A 20,000-nucleotide genomic window follows, 5' to 3' on the forward strand; every position below is an offset into this window, starting at 1 on the left:
GGAAGCAGAAAAGATCAATGTGAAGTATGAGCCTGGACCATGGTATGGTGCTCCTCTTAAAATTAAAAAGTTGTCACCTCTATATGTGTACAGTATTTACAAAATAATTATTTATCCCTGATGTACATTGATATGTGCACAACTTTCGTTGACAAAATTTTCTTTGATTAACACAAATGCAAGAAAATAATTATTTATCAATAGTAATTGAGATAAGAAGGTTCAATCATAAGTGCTTATAAATCATTTTCAGCACTAGAGGTTTCCCAGGACAGCTGTTTTCTGCATTTTTTGGTCTGCAAATTTCTTAAATTGTTGGAAAAGTTTAATACCTTCATGTTGATAAGAAAAGGGAAGGACAGCAGCTGGACGGTGTGGCCTACTTTAATTAACAACACCTACAATCTTGGACAGGTTAAATGAAAACTTGAGCCCACCCCTCCCCTCAAAATCAGTGATGGGAAACTGTTGCATTATGGCCTTTGTGTGGCTTCATCTTTGACTTAGGGGGAAGGGGGCATTTCTGTTCCATTTTATTCTGTCCAAGATTGTAGGTCCACTAAAAAACTATTTTTCCTTTAACCCTCTCTCTCCTAAGAGTGACACTTACAGATTTTACTCTGTCTAATGTCAGATGACTTTACTCATCATTGGGGGGCCTCTTCTGGGGTGAGATGGTTGAAAAACTTGATGAAAGCCATGGCAATCAATACCCATCCAATTTCCCTTTTTAACCCTTGGAGCAAGTTTCAATCGAGTGTCCTAAAACCAAAACCAAAGTACTTACTTTGGCCAATCAAAAAGGGCTGAGGCAATCCAGTAAACCAATCAAAACTCGAAGTAATTACATGTAGCTGACACAAAGTGCTGGAAAATGTTCATGTGGGAGCCACGATTGGTTTTGGTTTCACTTCTGATTGGTTGAAAAAGTGGCACAAGAACTTTGAACCAATTACTGAGTGAAGTAATCATGAACCAAAGCAAGAGATTATAAAGGTAAGAGAAGTAATCCCTCATACTGGCCCTATTCCCATCGTAATCCCTCTTAGGTTATCTTTGGATGATATCAATTTCCCCGCGGATAATGTTACCGCGCGCGTTACGTGGAAGTTTCGTGGAGGAGGGAAAGTGCAGCAAATTCTGTACGATGCCACTCTCCGTTTTCAAAATTGAGTTTCATGGCCTGATAAAATTCATTATCTGCAAGATACAGGTTTCAAACATACATCCTTGGAATTGCTTAACTGTCTAGTTTACAGTGATACCAATTTGAACAATTTCCAATCTATCAAACCGTGTTAAATAATTTTGACAGATGCAGATATGTTTACCTTGGTTGCATTGCGTTACTTGTCCATTTTAGTGCGCACTTCTCATCGTCTACAAAATTCTGTCGCTTACAAAACTCGTCCCTGTCAAGATACAGTTTGCAATCATATATCAAGGAAATCGGTTAACTGTATAATTCACTCTGATACCAATTTTACGATTGTCTAATGTAGGAAACCGTGTTAAATAATTTGCAGGAGGGAGCTATATTTTACGCGTGCGTTGCAAATTGACTTCAATCCGATCTTACGGTTTTAAAAATTTTTATCGTGCGGTCAATTGAAATTTTCCTGTCATGTGTGGTACTGTTTGAAAGCGTTAGCTGTCTAATTTATGAATATCGTAGAAGTAAGTCACCATAGTTTAAGTCCGCTAAGAAAATTGAGAACGCGTTGACCAAGTCAGGAATATGTTACTTGGTGACTGTAGTCCGCGATATTTCATTGTGTACAAAATTCTGTCGCCTATAAAACTCGTTACTTTCAAGATACAAGATGCAAAGATATATCATTCAAATCGCTTAACTGTGTTGTTTACAGTGACACCAATTTCAACACTGTCCAATGTACGAAACCGAGTTTAATAATTTTGAAAGATGCAGGTATATTTAACATGCGTGCTTTGCAAATTGACTTCCATGCGATACCACTTGTTCATACATTTTTATCGCACTGTCTGTTCAAGTTTTCCTTTCATGTCTGATATCTGTCTTATTTATGAATATGTAAGAATGAAGTCGTCAGATTTTAATCCCGCGAAGAAAATCAAGAACGCGTTAACCAAGTCAGCGATATATTACTTGTTGACTGTAGCCAATGTTTACAAAATTCTGTCGCTTATAAAACTCGATCCTTTCAAGATACAGGTTTCAAACATCTGTAACTGAAGTCGCTTAATTGCCTAGTTTTCAATGATACCACATTCAAGGTTGTGCCATATACGAAACCGAGTTAAATCTTTTTTTTTAAGGAGACAGCTATATTTAAAATACGTGCTTTGCAAATTCACTTGAATCCGATAACACGGGTTCAAAAATTTTTATCGGACGCTTGATTCAAGTTTTCCTGTCATGTTTGGTACTGTTGTAGAGCTCTATCTGTCTACTTTATCACCATATAAGAATTAAGTCATCATATTTTAATCCCGCAAAGGAAACCGAGAGTCAGAGAGATCGTACTTATCGACCATAGTCCTCCATTTGCCATTGTGTACAAAATCCTGTCGGTTACATAACTCGTTCCTTCCAAGATACAAGTTTCAAAACATAAGTCATTGTAATCGCTTAACTCTGTAGTCAACAAGTCACGTTCGTCCACAAAATGTATATATACGCGTTTTTCTCAGCATCCTCTGCCATTTTAAATCGCGAACGACGCGAATCATTGCGTGGGAATTCACTCAGCTGTCAACAATTGTAAAAATGAGGACATGTGATTGGCTATCAGTTAACCCTCGTGGGAATACCGGATCTCGCAGGAGATCTAAAAATAACTTAACAGGGATTAGGATGGGAATAGGGCCAGTATGAGGGATTACTTCTCTTACCTTCATAATCTCTTGACCAAAGTAATTCACTAACTACTTTCGACACTCAATTGAAAACCGCCCAATACGCTGACTTGATGGCAGGTTAAATCATTGCAACCAAATCAACTAAAATGTATTTTTCATTTGAATCTTTAAAAAATCCTTTGTAAAAAGTATGGGGTTTTATTAAAGTTTTCCACTGAATGTTGTCACGATTTAGAGATGAGCATTTGTTATTTTGTTTGGCAAAAGAAGACAAATAAAAGATCTGTGATAAAAACATTCAAGCAAAGTCGTAAAAAATGGGGCAATTTCTTCCAGTATCTGGCTCTTTATGAACCCCCCTGAAAGCAAGTGTATCCTGAAGAGGTTTTCTGGTGAATGTTCAGTGTAAATGTGAAGTGCTGTAATTACAGTTAGCCTTGTGTTGCCACAATAGCAAGTGTGGAAGTTTATTGGAGAATGTAGGCCTGTTTTTCAAGTTCTCACAGTTTGTATAAAATAATGATGGATCCTCTTCATCACCAGCAATGAATGATGGTTACATATTAAAATTATTATGAATGTGAGACAACTGTCCTCATAAAATATAACGCAACTTGATATTTTTAGCCTTGGCCATGTACTAGACGACACAATATTAAGAGCAAGAGGTCTTCCTTGGCAGGCATCAGATCAAGATGTTGCAAATTTCTTCAAAGGTCTTAATATCCTGAGGTGTGTAAGATATTGTAGTTGCACAATCAAACCCTGTGAGTCTCCAAACTTAAAATAAGATCAAGTTCCATTCCCTATTGCTGGTTTTCACTCACGTGATCAACAGCCATGTTTTTCAACGAAAACAAAAGGAAGCGTTTGCATAACAATAGATTTAAATTCCCGGAGGATTTGCTCGGGGCACCAACATGGCCACCTTTTCTTTGTTTAGGGCACCAACATGGCGGTCGTGACGTCATGTGAAAACCGAGAATATGATGAAAACAAACAACTTAAGATTTTGACCCAAACCAGTTGTCAAGACTGAATGAAAGTCATTGGCAGCAAAGCTATATCTCCATCAGCTTCGAACACCTTATCCATGTACTTTGTCGGTTGTTTATAGGGCTCAGCTTTGGCAAATTAAATTTGTTTTTTACCTAAATGGCAATATTTATATATTCCCAAATTTCACCATTATAATATTATTTTTTGTTTTGAGAAATTGCATAGAGTACAGAATTATCTTTTCAGGAGGTAGAAGTAAGTTGAAATTTTCATGAAAAGGGTTGTATTCAAATTCAAGGGGAAAGGGTTTTTTTCTTGCTTTCAGGGGAGGAATTGCTTTCTGTTTAAACACTCAAGGAAGAAGGAATGGTGAGGCATTTATAAGGTTTGAAAAAGGAGAGCACAGAGAACTAGCTTTGAAAAGACACAAACATCATCTTGGAACAAGGTACATTGAGGTATGAAGTTATATTTCGTTGTTTTTATCAAATAAATTAAAATTAGATCAGTGGGAACTTGTACAAATCCTTGTGAGGAGAAAGGACTGTATTAAGCAATTTTCTTGGTGGCATTCCAACAGGAAGCAAGAACATATCCAAGGGGCTTCTTAGCTTGTTAGGATCAGGGGCTTCTTAGGATTATGCAATGTTGTCAAAGAGTGTTTCATTCTTTTATACAGTAGCTTCTTTGTGCTACATGGAAATGCATTAAATTCTCTTGGGTTGTTTTACACAAGAATTCCATACTGACACAAGACCAAGGGATGTTGTTTCATTTTCTTGAGATGCTTTGGTTATAGAAAAAGATTATAGAAGATTTATTCTTGGACCAATAACATCTTTTCAGTTGTTAATTTCAGTATTACCTTTATAAAGCACTTGTGCTTGCCGGTAATAATTTATGTTTTCTGTCAGTGCAACAAGTACGATTTACTTAAGTTATGAACAATAGACCAAATCAGCCAACTCAATGATTATGTTGTACCCAATTCAAACCCTTTTGTTCCAGGTATTTCCATATCATTTAAATGTGATTGCTAAATTATAGTGCAAATACAATACACAAAGAATGTTAACCCCCGAAGATTTGAATGGTCCATTTTACAGTGGCGTGCTTAGTTACACTGTACCTGGCCTATGAATGAAATTGAGGCTGGAGTTGACCTTGTTTTGATAGAAACCCCACTGCTTATGTAAATTCTTACTAATTGGCATGGCAACAAGTAGTACATTAACATACGAAAAGGAGGGAGGTCTGTATCATAACAAGGTCAACAACTCAACACTAGCCTCACTTTCATTTAAAGGCCAGGTAACTAAGCACACAACTGTAAAGAGGTCTAGTGGGTATAACATTGAGTTAGCTGATTAGATCTATTAAGTTCGTCTGGTTCTATTAATTTTTTATTCACTTGTTTTTTTTAGGTTTATAGAGCCACAGCACAAGACTTTCTTAAGATTGTCAGAGGTATTTGTCATACTCATATTGTTTAAGAATAATGTTTTAAAGACATGAGGCAAAGCCGAGTGTTTTAGACCCAATAAAAACACATGCTGCAAGTATTTTGAACAGCTTCAAAAACATTCCACAAAAAGCTTGTCCCTTTGGAGTCCACACAATGGTGCAAAATGTAAGGGGAAGATATTAGCATATAAGGAAAACAAGCCGGGCGTTACTACTGTTCTTTATGTAAAGAATTCTAATGGCTATTAGGCAAATGAATTATTAATTTTTTTTTGAAATGACAATAATAATAATAATAATAATAATAATAATAATAATAATAATAATAATAATGGACAGGAAAGTCATTAGTGACTAGGGGGGTGTTCAAGAATAGGAATACATGTAATAGGAGTTAGAAACTCTTCGTTTTTATGGAGATTCATATTAAAATTGTCAAACAAAAATGCCATTTTAAACATATCTTTATTATACTTGTTGCTTCAAAATGCCAGACATACTGTGTGAAATCATCACTCCACATGTTCTTATTCTGGAATAGGGTCAATCTAAGGCACCCCTAGTAACTGGAAAGAATTGAAACAAACAGAAAGGGAAATGGAAAAAAAAGTGTTATGGGAGAGTGAAAGAATAATGAGAAATGTTTGGACTGTTGAAATAAGGTGTCTTCCAAAGGCAGCTGGGGAAAACTTTTGCAACTAATGTCCTTCCCTTCCATATTTGTGCGTTTCTTCATGTATATTATTAATAAGTAATCACTTGTAATTTTTTTCAAATACTACAAATTGCAGTTTTAGTCATCTTTGAAAAAATTTAGTCATGCTTATTTATTCCAAATTGCACTCGAAATCATGTGATTAGCTATACTTATTTCTGCCACAGAACAAGGAAGTTAAGATACAAATATGAACAAACAAAAAAGAGAAGATAAAAAGAAAATAATTGAATTGCATGGGTGGTGAGCTTATAATAAATTAGGCCTCCCCAAATAAAACATCTAGCGCTCATTGACTTGCAAGTTGGCAACAGAGAATACAATTATTACGAACATTAGATATTTAATGTGTTGAAGTATAATGTAGTGAAAGTAAAATTACAAGATGAAAACAAATTGACACAGGAAGAACAAAATACCTAAGATTCACAATAGTTGTTAAAAAGATTGTCTTAATTGCTTTCTTAAAGGAAGCTGTTGAAGAAGAATTAATTATATCATTGTCAAGAGTATAAGCCACTTCGGAAAATACCATAATACTCTTTGTTGCCCCAAAACTTTGCATAAGCATTGTTTCCAGTTTCCCCTGGGGCTTACAATGGTCCCAAGAGAAAACCAAAAAAAAAAAAAACAACAACAACAACAATGCTTATGCAAAATTTGGGGGGACAAACAAAGAGTATTATGGAATTTTCCGAAGTGGCCAATTGTAAAATTTAGGTCCCAGAAAATTGTTTAATGTTAGTCCAACAGAAAGGCAAACAAAATGAATGAGAGTTTCTCGTATAATGTGTGTGAATTTGACTGTTTAGAGTAAATTTGCTAGCTAACTTGGGAGGAAGACTTGATAGGAGAACATGAATTAACCAAGTTGTAACATGGATCATGGAGTTTTAAGATTCCAAGGTTCCTAAATATAGGGTCAGAATGAGCATCAAAATGAGATTTATGTACGATTCTCACCACTCTTTTCTGTAAATTTACGAGACGAACAAGGTTCGTTTTATAGGTGGAAGCCCAGACAACTTATTAGTAAAAGAAGTAGGCCTGGGATAAACAAGTGGATAGTACAATACACGTAGAGAGTTTGACGATAAAGAAAAACTCATTTGTGAATCATTTCAATTGATTTTGTTTCCTTCAGGTTTGTCATACCCATATATATATATAATGAAATGACGTGATAAATTGATCATCAGCTAAAAGTGCTCAATGGGTTTACCAGAGCTTTGAATAGATATATATTTAACAATTATTCCTCGAGCCCGAATGGGCTGTGAGTCAATAGCCCATGAGGCCGAAGGCCGAATGGGCTATTGACTCAGAGGCCATGAGGGCGAGAGGAATAATTATTGTTTTAGTAAAATCGAACCAGGTGGTCAAAAAAATATCGAGACAAAACATCTTTCGCTAGTTAAACCTAAACTTTTATTGTTGTTTTGGTTTTCAAAGCCGGTGCTTTTCGCTACTAGTGGGCTATAACAAATAGCCTACTAGTAGCTCAACCAATCAGAATACAGCATTGGTAATAGACCACTAGTTGGATTTTACTAAATATATATAGTATTTTCTATTAACTCAGAGAGACTAATCATCAGAATCATCAAATTCAACCCCTCATAAATTAAACTGAGAGCTTTGCAATAAAAGCACTTCTGTCAGTAATGACGACTCTTGATACCTTTAACTTTCAGACCAAGTAATTACCTTGGGTAAAATCATTTTTAAAAGATTCGATGAAAAAGTATCACAAAGAGTTTGCACTTTTCTTCAAGCAGTTAAGGTGCCAAAATTTGGAACTCATCTTTACTTACCAGTATTGTTTTCATAAACTAAATAAACTTCAAACCCATTGTTATTATATTACCCCTCCTATTCAATTTCAATAATAACAAGTTGGAAATATGTCTTATTATTGCTGTCAAAACATATTTCTAGGTCCAGTTGATGTCACTCAAATAGCAGCCAATTTTGTATCCAACAAGGCAGAGGTTATCATTAGAATGAGGGGACTGCCTTTCCACACAAAGGAAGGAGATGTGGTGAGCTTTTCCTCCAAAAAAATTTCATTTATGATTACACTAGGACCCTACTAACTCTAACTCGTAAGGGAAACGAAAAATAGTTGAGAGTGGTGTTGAATTTTATTAACCCTACACTAATAATCAACACAGGAATCATGTTTTTTACAGTTTTTGCGCGATCAACAGTCATTTTGGTACATTTCGTTTGCCTTATAAGAGCTTTTTGATAAGAACTTCTAGTTAGAGAAGTTAAGCCAATTGTATTAAGGAAAAACAAAAGCTGAGATATTCAGCACACTAGTTAATGTATAATATAAAATAAAAAATACTTTATTATAAGTGTAAGTGGTTTGTAAATACATGTATGCCACTTTAGGCTAATTCAACTTCAACTTAGGGAATGACTGTTCTAGAATACAGTACTGTCCACGTTTACTTCAAACGATTGACTTTTGTACGCAGAGCTGACACATAACATACAAAACAAAGCTGATACTGAAACGTGCTTTTACGCTGTATACAATTTTCTTCATAAAATGTTATCACGTGAGTATCAATCGCGATTAAAGATTTGGACATGTCAATCAGCTATGTTGTGACACTGACGTTTATTGACTGACATTTTAACTTAAAGTTTGAGTTGTCAGGGTAAATTTGAGCTAAAGGAAAGTAAGTTAGTTCGAGTTAACAAAGTTTGATTTATTTTAGTTTTTCATGCAGCAAAAAATAAGTGCAACTGCTCAGAGAAAATCCTTACTTGTAAGCTATTTTCAAAACGAAGTCAAATTTACATACTGATAATTTTTAGAGGCAAGTTGTAGACACTGATTAATCTCAAAGGCTCTGATCTACCACGAGTGAACTTTCTTTTATATGATAACCTCTTAGTTGGGTGTGGCATTTAATTGATGTGTTGCTTCCTAATTTGTACAGATTGAATTTTTTGAAGAGGACCCACCAGTGTTCAAAGGGGAATCAGGAGTTCTTATGGTCAGAAATGGCTTTGGAAAGGCAACGGGAGATGCATTTGTTCTATTTGAAACAGAGGAACATGGTTGCAAAGCATTGCAAAGGCACAGATGTATGCTAGGTTCTCGCTATGTTGAACTGTTCCGTAGTTCACAGAGTGAGGTGCAACAAGTGCTTAACTCTTTTAGTAACATTGTGTACAATAATTGTTTCCCTCCATTCATGCTGCCGCCCCTTACACAACAACCACCACTTCATCCTCCTTTCTTCATGCCTGGACCATACGTGAATGACATGAATAGCAAGGACTGTCTGCGTCTACGAGGCCTTCCCTTTTCTGCAACTGTACAAGATGTATTAGACTTTCTACGGGAGCATGCTGCTTTTGTTGTTCCTGGTGGAGTCCACATGGTTTTCAACACACAAGTGAGTATAAACTTATCAAAAGGGAAGCCACATCATAGTTTGATTTCAGATTACTTTTAATTTTCTCTCTCTCTCTGTGTATTGACATTTTCCTCCGTCTTGTACACTTGGTGTAAAATCTTCAAATACATTTTTGAGGTTATTGCAAGCATTGAGGACATTGTTGTATATGCTGAAAGCCAAAATAAACTATATCATGCGTTCATGTTAGTATGACACTATTAGCTATACTGCATGGTTTGGTGGCTCCTTGAGGGTTTCTGTAAAGGTCATTTCTTTCAGTAATTAAAGGTGGTGTTAAAGGTTGAACAATCTCAAGTTACTAGCCCTCAATACACGTGTATTGTACGAACTCTGTGATACTATATTGTTGAAAGAAAGAAAAGCCTCGTCATAAAGTTAAATGATTAGGATGAGGAGAAGGATGAGAATTCTTTTTTTTTTTTTTCGTTTTAAAGGGCCGGCCCTCTGGAGATGCCTATGTCCAACTTATATCACCTGAATGTGCAATGACAGCTACTAATGATCTCCACAGACAACACATGGGAGAGAGATACATTGAAGTATTTCCCTGCTCAGGACTGGACATTGCTTCTATAATCACAAGCAGTGCAATCAATCAAACCAAGGTGGCATCACTTAATAACTCACATTTCAGCTTGCCAAGTTCATATCCACTGAATAGTGGAGGCGTAAGTCCTAATGGGACACACATGAATGGACACACGGACAGTGTTACACCTCCTCCTGCTTGTCGCAGTCCCACTGGAGTGTATGTGCCCCATTCACCTACATACTTCAACTGTCTTGTGCCTTCAAATGGCATCGGAGGAGGAAGTGTGAATTACTACCAACCAGTAAATACAAGTGTTCGGATGAGAATGCCACCATACTTGGCTCAACCTTATGAAATGATACCCTTCTTTCAAGGATACCAGGTAAGATTAGAGTGCGATGAGTGATTTGGTAATAACTATTGAAGATGAAAGGACTCTTCTTGTTGACTATGTCTTTTCTTGTTACCACTTCCTATCATAGAGCTTTTTGGATATTAAAATATCCACTGCACCTCGTCTCTCACATGTATTTGAGTTGATGGAGTTTAAGAGCATGAGACATATGCAAAAAACGAAACTACTCCTCAGCAGAAAATGAATAAAATGTAAAATTGTTTTCCCACCTTTTCACTAATAGTGCATGGTGCATTTATCTTATGACCTATTGGGTGACCAATTGCGAAGCAAAGTCATCTGACATTAGGGTAAAATCTGTAGGTGTCATTCTTAGGGGCGGAGGAATTGATGACAAAAGTAGAGATTATATGTGAAGGAAATCGGTATTGGTGCAGGTGCAAGCTAAAAGCACATTTTGTGATTTATGGGTATAAGTAATGACAAGTGCAATTTGAGAACTTTCAAAACACCACGAATGACCATAAATCAAGAAATGTACGAGCAATTTCATACAAATTTCAAAATTACTCCATCTTTGTTTCCATAGCAACTTTGGTATTGCTATTTATGCATTCATTATTGAACATTAGAAACATGATAATTATTCTGATTGTTGGGCAAAACACAGACTTTGAGTCAAGTTAACCTCTATCATCCTCATTCATTTGTTTCCTTACAGATTGCAGACTATGGCAGGTAGTGGAACGGAAGGTTGAATCGACCTAGAATAGATTCCATCATACTTTCTGAATTTAAATCGTACAGAAGACTACCATTTTAGAATTAATCAATGGAATGTATATTTCCAGAGAGTCACAAGCTGTTTGCTTCAATGCAATGTCTCTCCTAAGCTTGTCTCTGCCCTGTCAGTCTTATGATTCAACATGGTATGAGACATCTTTTAAGTTAATGATAAGAATTCAATACAAGTGTGAAAAGTAATAATAACCTACAAAATACTAATTGAAGAGAATGAAGCCAGAAATGATTAGAAATTACTACGTTCCTAGCAACTTAAATGAAGTTTTGTCCAAAATATTATTAAACAGTAGAAATTATGACTCCAAAATTTTACTCCACAGACAGATCAGTGAGTTTTAGAAGTCGTAATAGTGTAGGAAAATCGAATTAGTGAGAAGTTATTTGTGGAAAAAAAGATATTAAAAGACAAACAAAATCATGATTGCAAAACAGATAATAGAGCATACCAAGGCAGACTTGCTTCGTTAAGTAATTCTGCTTGAACTGACTTAGTGTCTGGTGTGAACCCTTAATGGGGACCTTACGCAACAAGGACAACAACGAGAATGAGAACATCGTTTGAAGGTACATGTAGATCATTTCTCAATATTTGCAAAGGTTTTCTGATATTGCTACTTGTTTTGCATATAAAATGTGTGCTGACTGCTCAGACAATAAATAAAAAAGGAATAAATGGCATCAATAATCAGAAAAGAAGTGTAACAAATTATTGTTACAGTGTGCTTGTGCCATCCACATAACCTCAAAGTTGGCCATTTCACATCGTTCTGAGGATGAGAGGAAATAAATGTACCAAAATGTAAAGTGCACCGGCATTGTAAGCAGAATGCTTCTCATTCTTGTCAATGTCTTGATTGCTTAAGGTTCCTACTAATATTAATTTATTGCAGTAGACTCCTACTGTAAAAATAATGCTGTAAAGTTAAAGATATGACCACTAATTCAAGAATAAGACAATCATTATTACCAAAGGTACAATTTTGTGATGGGATCATCACATTTTGGTTTTGTTCTCATTAGAACAACTGCCATCAACCCAACCCTCACACACCCTTTCCATAGAACAATAATAATATTATTATTATTGCAAATGTAAAAATGACAGTAATTAACGAGAATTTACATTATGTGATTCCATCATTAAAATGACATATTTTCCTTTCCTTCCGCAACCCAAAGCGCAGGGAAGGTTTTTCAGATGTTGTAAAACAGGGCCCGGTTGTGGGAAAGCCGATTAACTTAATCCAGGATTAGCGTAAATGATTTTCGTTTTAACTTTTTGGTGAAAATTTGTTTTGCTTTTTTGTGTTTCAAGATTGACTTCTAATGTAAAGTTTGGTTGAATATCAGCCTTGACCAGCATTTGGGAGTAGACAAACTCCTTGGTTAATTTTTAATCTGGGGTTAGGGTTAATCAGCTTTTGAACAACTGGGCACAGAGGTGTTGTTTTGGACAAAAGAAAATGAAAAAATAGAGGATATTACGTGGCCGTGCGGAGATATTTCTCTTCGCATGTTTAAAAATATTTCACGCGTGAGCGTAGCGAATGAGTGAAATATTTTTCAACGCTCGAAGCGGCCAAGTAATATTCTATTTATTATCTAAACACCAATGAAATACTAAATCATTTCACGAAAGGCGCAATTTTCATGTATAACCATAGCAACAGTGATCTTTTCATGTGTGAAGATAACATTATCTTCACGTGTGAAGATATCATGTTTTCGTGCGAAAGCTCACTTGGTATTTCATTGGTGTTTATGATAAATAATGTTCTTATTTGATAACCAAAATGATATGAATCAATAGTTATAGAATTGTGTTAAAATGCAGATTTTATTTATTTCAAGCTGGAACCAGGACTCCAGTTCAACAGGTAACATTTTTAGCCTACGTTTTTTCTTTTATAGCTATGCACTTGATGCCACCATGTATTAATTATTTTTAGCTTCTCATGATGTTGAAGGTGATAGTAACGACAATATCAAGGCTGAAAATGTTCCTTGACTGCCATTGAAAAACTGTAAATTAGTGCATAATTTATAATGTGCATTTGTAATTATATGATAGTATCAATTTCTGTTTGATAGTCGACTTGATTTTAAATATTTTATGGTCTTATTGATGATTCTATTCAAGATTACGTAGAGCTATTTTTTGATACTCTATAGACCTTATTCATAAATGGCGGTCACATTTATAATTCTTTTGTCCAAGTGCAAATTAGCCTACCAAGCCTCATTTTCGAGCAAGAATTCTTTTCAATTCACTGTATGGTATCGAGGCTTGGTAGGCTAATTTGCACTTGGAAAAAGAATTATAAATTGACCGCCATTTATGAAGAAGGTCTATACAATGATTATTATCTGCTTTGTCTGAGTACAGCCACCTTCCTACTACGTATCCTTACTGCTTGCATTAATGTGTGGGTTTTATTCGTGTGTAGCCTGCGTGAGAGACGTATTTCCGGTTATCGTTAACACCTTTCAGTGGAGGGAAACAATAACCGGAAATATGTCTGCCACAAAGGCTAGAGACGGTGTAGCATAATGTGTGAAATTAATTCTCTGATTGTTAGAGTTGGTCTTATTGTGACTAATAGCGATATTTCTTGTTTACAAAACATTGCTGTCACATTTCTTTTGATATTCACATAATTTTGCCAACCACGGAACAAAGGAAGTCATTTAGGTTTCAACAGCCAATTAGGTTCTGGTTGGCATATTAATAACAACGGGCGATCTCAGGAGAAACATCGCTATAGTCGCGGTAACAAATCAAAGACACATTTAACCAGTAAATCTGAAGTGTTCTTCAGGTTACTTACATGTATGCCATGACAAAGATAGAAACCAGTGGTCACATTAGGCATGTGAGAACGTTTTATATTTCTGCCCAAAAAATTCCTCTAAATTTCTTGCTATGAAGGAAAGGTTTTTCTGTTTTATTTCGGACATTATCTCCATGGTGAATTTCTCAGCTAGTTGGAGTGTAAACAAATAAAAACAAGATATTTGGCTTAAGAATCACCTTTGATATTTCAATGTTGGGACAAATTCTCAACAATATTAAAATATCACTTGAGGCACCATTTTTGCCATTAATGTCATAAGTAACAATTGCTCAGTTGGCATTTGAAAAACTCAATTTAGCACTTAGCCACAGACTAATGGTTCAAATAGCTTTGATTTTCGCTATGCATCACAGGGATTAAATAAGAATGCCTTAGAACACTGCTGTGGATATGCTTTAGTTTATTTTTCGCCAGTTATTTGCTTATTGTCACAAAAATGCAATATTTATGTGCAACTTTATAACGTTCTTATTTACAAACACTAAGCTATTATATTTGATGTGAACCTTATCTTCTGTTTATAGACAACTTAGCAATCAGTTGTTAGTAGGTATTTGGTAACCATCACAAAATAATTTTACTTGTACACATAAAATTGCAATGTCATGCATGAATTTTCTTATAAACAGAATGAAAATGAACATAAATTTGCAGAAGCAAGATAGGTTTCTGAATGAAAATGATCTTGAAATCGAGGGAAGTGTCATGAATTGTGCTAGCTTAGACGTTCTAGTACCTTATCTCACTGATAGTTGTAAGATTGGCAATAATAATTATTTTAACATATCCTTGGACATTGAATCATCCTAGAATTTTAACGCATTCACAATTTCAGTTTATTCCTGTTGTCCACAAAAATGATTATATTCCTTTAAATGCAAGCCTTACCTTTTTACTCTTAAATCGTTGGTTATGTCTTTCCATGCCTATAATTATGTTGTCTGGTTGAGGAGCAATTTCATTTCTATGCTCCCAATGCTACATTTTTTAATTGCTGACATTATGATATCATTGGGAAGTGATTGGTTGGTCAATCTGTGTACTATTTGCCTTAAAGTTCAACAATACCTTCATGTTGATGAAAGGGGTAACTTAATCATTTCAACAGCACCTGTTTCTAGAAGCCAGAAATTTATGCTGAACACTCATTACAGTTCTCAAAGCATGGACTGAGATATTCATAGCAATGAGAATACTTAAATTACAGATTATTTTAGCTATATTTTTAAATGAATTGAAATTTGTGTACGAATGTCTTGTAACATAGAACCAGACCCATTTCTCAATCTGCAATCAAAACCACACATTTCTCATTTCATTGAAAACAATCTTTCTCTACGTTAAATTTGTCTGGTGACAACAAACTTTCTTTGACATCAAAAATAAAATTAAGAAACTTGTTTCACTGTCTGCTGCTTTACTTTCACTTAGTCAACCCTAAATCGTTATGGGAGCAAATGGCCAGTCAGTATGTAAGGGTCAACATTAAGAGACAATGAGTAGCCTCTTGTTTGGCGTTCACTTGCACTTTTGTCTGCATTGAAGGTCACAAACTTGCTCACAAAATATGTGCAGATGTTACATAAAGAGAATGGACAATTTTGCAAATGACCACTCAATGAAGTTTTATCACACTCCTGAATCTCTCTGCCAACAGATTTTACCCACAAGGCAGATGATGTCACATTGCTGACATGTGATGCCTAAGGGCCGGTTTACATGTTATGACGCAAGCATATATTATTAATTTAGCACAAGCAACATACGCAGATGCAGTTACTGTAGCGTTTTGGTAATAATTGCTTCCTTTCGTTAGAACAAAAGACATTACACATTTATAACAAGTTAAATAAATGTGCCTACGTATGCTTGCGTCATACGTACATGTAAACCAGCCTTTAGAGTGAAAACGTCTGGGTTCAAATTAAGCAAGCTGTGCTTATTGATTTCATCATGTTTTGTCAAGCATTTGAGAGAGGCAAGGAGAAGTGGGTCAATTCCTACTTTTCTAATTGAAGAAAATTAACCTTGCACCTTGAAGAATAAGACCCTTGTGGTGGTTTCTAAAGCAAATTTGCTGTGTTTACTGCTTCAAACGAAAGCTCTTGTCTTGGTGTGTCAACCCTTTTTGTTATTATAGTTAAACGATATTATAAACAGCTCGACCCATCACAGTGGTGAAGTGAATCATTCCCTAAATTGTATCTGCACCGTCCTGTGTCTGTCAATTTAACAGGAACTTACTGGCATGGCTGTAAGGGAGTGTGTTTTCATTTAATTGGAACATTATTATGTCTTTGGGTTATGTTCAGAGGTGTGTTGAACGCCTTGCAGTCCTTTCATACGTCTTTCATTGTCCATGAAACCAACCTCCTGCTTTGTGGCCAAAGCATTTTGTTTCCTTAGTTTGATATTTGAAAAAGTTTAAAATGTTTGGGAAAAAAAGACAAGCACACAGTCACCTTTACTCTGTTTTATCAGCCAGCAATGGAGGCAGAGTTTCACCTGCTGGGCCCTGAAAGTGAAACCTATAAAAAGGAAGGTCATTTGTCACATTTAGAGGGTGCTAGCTAACATGATAGAAGAAATGTTTTCTTTACAGTCATACAAAACACAACATAGCCGACTTGGCATTAGGTTTATTTACCATGGCACAAGTTCATCCACTTCCTGGGTTCAAGTGCCACCCTATTCAACTCCACTACCCCGCTAGTAAAATAGCCTCGTAGACATGAGAGTATAATCGTCTTAGGAGAGAAAGGGTTAATTAAAGTAAAGGCTTGATGTCGACAACTTGCACAATTTAGGCATTAAAGTAGATTTTAACCTAATTGATTAACTACCTGAATTCTCCAGTGCATGGTGTTTCTTCCATATTGAATTCGGCAACTGGGACTCCTTTTTTAGCCAGCATAGGTGCAAACGCTGCAGCAGGGTAAACCACAGAGGATGTGCCAACCTAGACAATGAAGTCACAAGATTACAAGGTGGAGACTGGTTGCACATAAGAATTCTCTCCTCAGTACTGGTAGTTTGCACAGGCTAGTGCCTATGATGATCTACTTAACAGACAACTACGTATACTATGGAGAGTATAATGTTTATGCTCTACTCTTTAAGAACAGAGGGTGGGTTTCTATTAAATTCAAGTTTTGTTAAACAGGGTCTTTTGTTAATCATCCTTATCAAGGAAGCCTGTTAAATTGTATGTAAAACATGTGTACACAATCATAATTACAAATCAGGAAGCATGGTTTATAGTGGATTTGACACAGGAACTTGCTTCCAGCCAATATGGCCTCAAATTGTTTCCTGGGCTTGACCCCTTAATTGGTTGAGTTTGATATCCTTGTTGCTTGGAAAAGGTGAAGAGAAAACTGAAAAGGATCTAATTAAGAAACCAAGGCAAGAGTCATTTAAAGTACAGTACATTCAAAGTGTACCTTTAATTAACCCTTACACGTCCAAACCGGCCTCAACCGGTCAGACTTAGTATTTTACTCTGTCTAACGCCAGACGATTTTACTCGTCAATGGGTTAATACTACGATTTTCGAAATTCTGCGAAATCTCATTCAAGCCAAACTGCATTTTGGCTTACATCAATTACACTTCCGACACCAAGACAAGAGTTGACTATGCTACAATCAATTGATGCGTGACATAACCTACCAATCAGCATCTTTGTTGGATTTTGTACAGATGCTCCAGTCTTGGCCTCTTATCAAAAACCATTTTTTTGATTTGATTTCACCTGCTTTTAAGTTGATTTATGGTCTCGCCGATAATAGCCTTATTTACTCTTTGGTATATATACTATAATTCTAAAGTAATGTTCCCCCTAATGCCATTCCATCACCCTGTCTATTTTTAACTCATAATCGGACCGCCGCGCACCGGTGGCTCGGTTGAGCACTGGGCTGCCATGCGGGAGGTCGTGAGTTCAACTCCGGCCGGCCCAACACGAGAAAGTGCTGCCTTTGTAATTACATCCGCAAATGGGTAGACTTTCAAGTCTTCTCAGATAAGGACTATAAACCGTAGGCCCTGTCTCACAAATATCTTCCTTGTTCATTAGTTCCCTGTGGGACGTTAAAGAGCCCACACACTATTCGAGAAGAGTAGGGGATTAAGTTTGCGGTGTTGTGGCTGTCCTCTGTGAGTATATGGGTGGGTGGGTGGGTGGGTGGGTATTAGCAGGTCCACGTCAGCTGAATAGCTGCCAAAACTTCAACCTGCTCAAACAAATAACAAACAAACCTCTGGTAGTGAGATATTTTACTCTGTCTGACACCAGCAGATTTTAAATAGTCAGGAGATGGTTAAATGTTAATATAGCAACCTTAAAGTTAGATCCTGTATTTAACGGGGAGCCATTGAAGAGATTAATTAGCACCAGCCTAATAATGATGAAAACCTGAAGTAAGGGAAATAAGTCTTGCCGCTGAATTCTGTAGACACTGTAATTTGGCGACGTGAACCACAGGCAAGCCATACAGGAGATTATTGCAGTAATTAATTCAGCTAATGAGGAGTGCATGCACCAGTATTTGGGTAGCTTCCTTAGTTAGAAACTTTCTGATGTGCCTGACGTTATATAAGCAGCTCAACACGTTTTGTACACGTGAGGGTCGTATCCATCCGCATTCTGGCAAGATTCCTAGCATAGCTGTTAGATGACATGGACTAATCTTTGAAAGTTCCTCCTTCGTCTCAATAATCAAGAATTCGGTTTTGTTGTCATATAACCTGAGCTTGTCAGTGATGATCCACGCTCTTATTTCTTCGACGCATCTGATTCTCTCTATGGCTTCGATAGCCTGTGCCTCACCAGTTCCACCTGGTAAAATGGGAAGGTACATGTAAAGCTATGCATCGTCAGCATAGGTATGAACATGGGGTAGGTTCTTGTTAATTATCTGAAATAGTTTGCTAGAACAAACTGTGAAAAGTAATGGACGTAAACAAGAACCTTGAGGAACTCCATGGTGAAGATTGAACTCATTAGAAAGATGTCCATCCAAGGTTACATGTTGCTGCTGTAGGCGACAGGCAGCACACTTTGAATCATAAACCAGCCAACCCACAAAATGATGTCAAAACTGTTCGTAGAAGAGACTCATTCGAACACGCAGTGATCTTATATAAAAGGCTTTATTCTTCCAGATTCAGTCGCTCTCAAATCTCTCGATGCGATGAGCAAGATGAGAAAAATATAAACGATGCGAAAGAGGAGGTCTTGATGCGGAAGATGGGAAAGAAGCAAAGATGCAAAAAAATGCGGTTCGAATTTAGTCTCCACAGGTATAAATCTAGAATCTTTAGTTGTCTTCGTAAGGAAAGGGTGATCCTTATCCTAGCTTATTGTACTTCTATTCTGATCAATTGTCACACCCAACATGGGTTCTAATTCACGTGAAAACGAGATTAGCTATTAAGTTACTAAAGACAAAGTAATAAATAAACAAAGAGGGCGTGTAAAACTAACAGGTGCCTGTTCGATAGGTATGAGGAAAACCAAGCTAAAGCAGTCCCCTTGAAACCACAACTCCTAGCTCTCGAGACGTGATTTAGCAACATCCTGTGATCGACCGTATTAAATGCCACACTTAAATCCAGTAGGACCAACAGGGTGACTTGCTGACTGTTCATATTAATTAGCAGATCATTATGCACTTTTAACAAATTATGCCGTTTCAGTACTGTGGCCTTTACGACAAGCTGATTGGGTGTTGGAAAAAGCTAAAAACGCATCATTGACAAGTAATCTTCCAGTTGATCAAACAGTCAACCTGCTCTGTTAGTTTGGATACAAATTTCAAATTACTGGCCAGTCTTAGGATTTGAAATCGGTATCCAATCATTAATTCTTTCTTCAACAAGGGAGTTACAGGGGTCTGCTTTCAATCAAGAGGAAAATAGCCATTCGATAAAGAAAAGTTAATCATTGACTTGTGTTGATGACAGACAGAAGCACATCAGCACAGTCTACT

At 36.4% G+C, this 20,000-nt stretch overlaps 2 protein-coding genes across 6 annotated transcripts in view; one reads left to right on the forward strand and one right to left on the reverse strand.

Moving 5' to 3' along the window:
• Positions 1-15,416, forward strand: part of LOC138021538 (epithelial splicing regulatory protein 1-like) — a 22,971-nt gene extending 7,555 nt beyond the window's left edge. The window contains exons 5-12 of the mRNA XM_068868432.1: positions 1-42; positions 3,469-3,573; positions 4,166-4,298; positions 5,265-5,307; positions 7,958-8,061; positions 8,977-9,438; positions 9,897-10,376; positions 11,071-15,416. The exon at positions 1-42 is cut by the window's left edge and continues 13 nt beyond it. Coding sequence (XP_068724533.1) covers positions 1-42; positions 3,469-3,573; positions 4,166-4,298; positions 5,265-5,307; positions 7,958-8,061; positions 8,977-9,438; positions 9,897-10,376; positions 11,071-11,091 — 1,390 coding nt within the window. The 3' untranslated portion in view covers positions 11,092-15,416. The remainder of the gene's footprint in view (positions 43-3,468; positions 3,574-4,165; positions 4,299-5,264; positions 5,308-7,957; positions 8,062-8,976; positions 9,439-9,896; positions 10,377-11,070) is intronic.
• The window catches only part of LOC138021540 (NAD-dependent protein deacylase-like), a 27,214-nt gene that overhangs the window by 1,395 nt on the left and 5,819 nt on the right, over positions 1-20,000 (reverse strand). Inside the window, exons 5-7 of one of the 5 annotated variants that reach the window (XR_011126385.1) lie at positions 16,852-16,967; positions 16,471-16,536; positions 1,332-1,412 (exon numbers count right to left, since the gene is read on the reverse strand). Coding sequence is in view for 3 of the 5 variants with exons in the window: in XM_068868436.1 (XP_068724537.1) it covers positions 16,473-16,536; positions 16,852-16,967 (180 nt within the window). In the remaining 2 variants the exon portion in view is untranslated. Of the gene's footprint in view, positions 1-1,331; positions 1,413-9,464; positions 9,611-14,881; positions 16,537-16,851; positions 16,968-18,256 lie in introns of those variants that run through there. The other 4 variants (XM_068868437.1, XM_068868436.1, XM_068868438.1 and 1 more) reach the window with 4 other exon arrangements.

Source organism: Montipora capricornis, chromosome 10, assembly GCF_036669925.1.
Source record: "Montipora capricornis isolate CH-2021 chromosome 10, ASM3666992v2, whole genome shotgun sequence".
NCBI lineage: Eukaryota > Metazoa > Cnidaria > Anthozoa > Scleractinia > Acroporidae > Montipora > Montipora capricornis.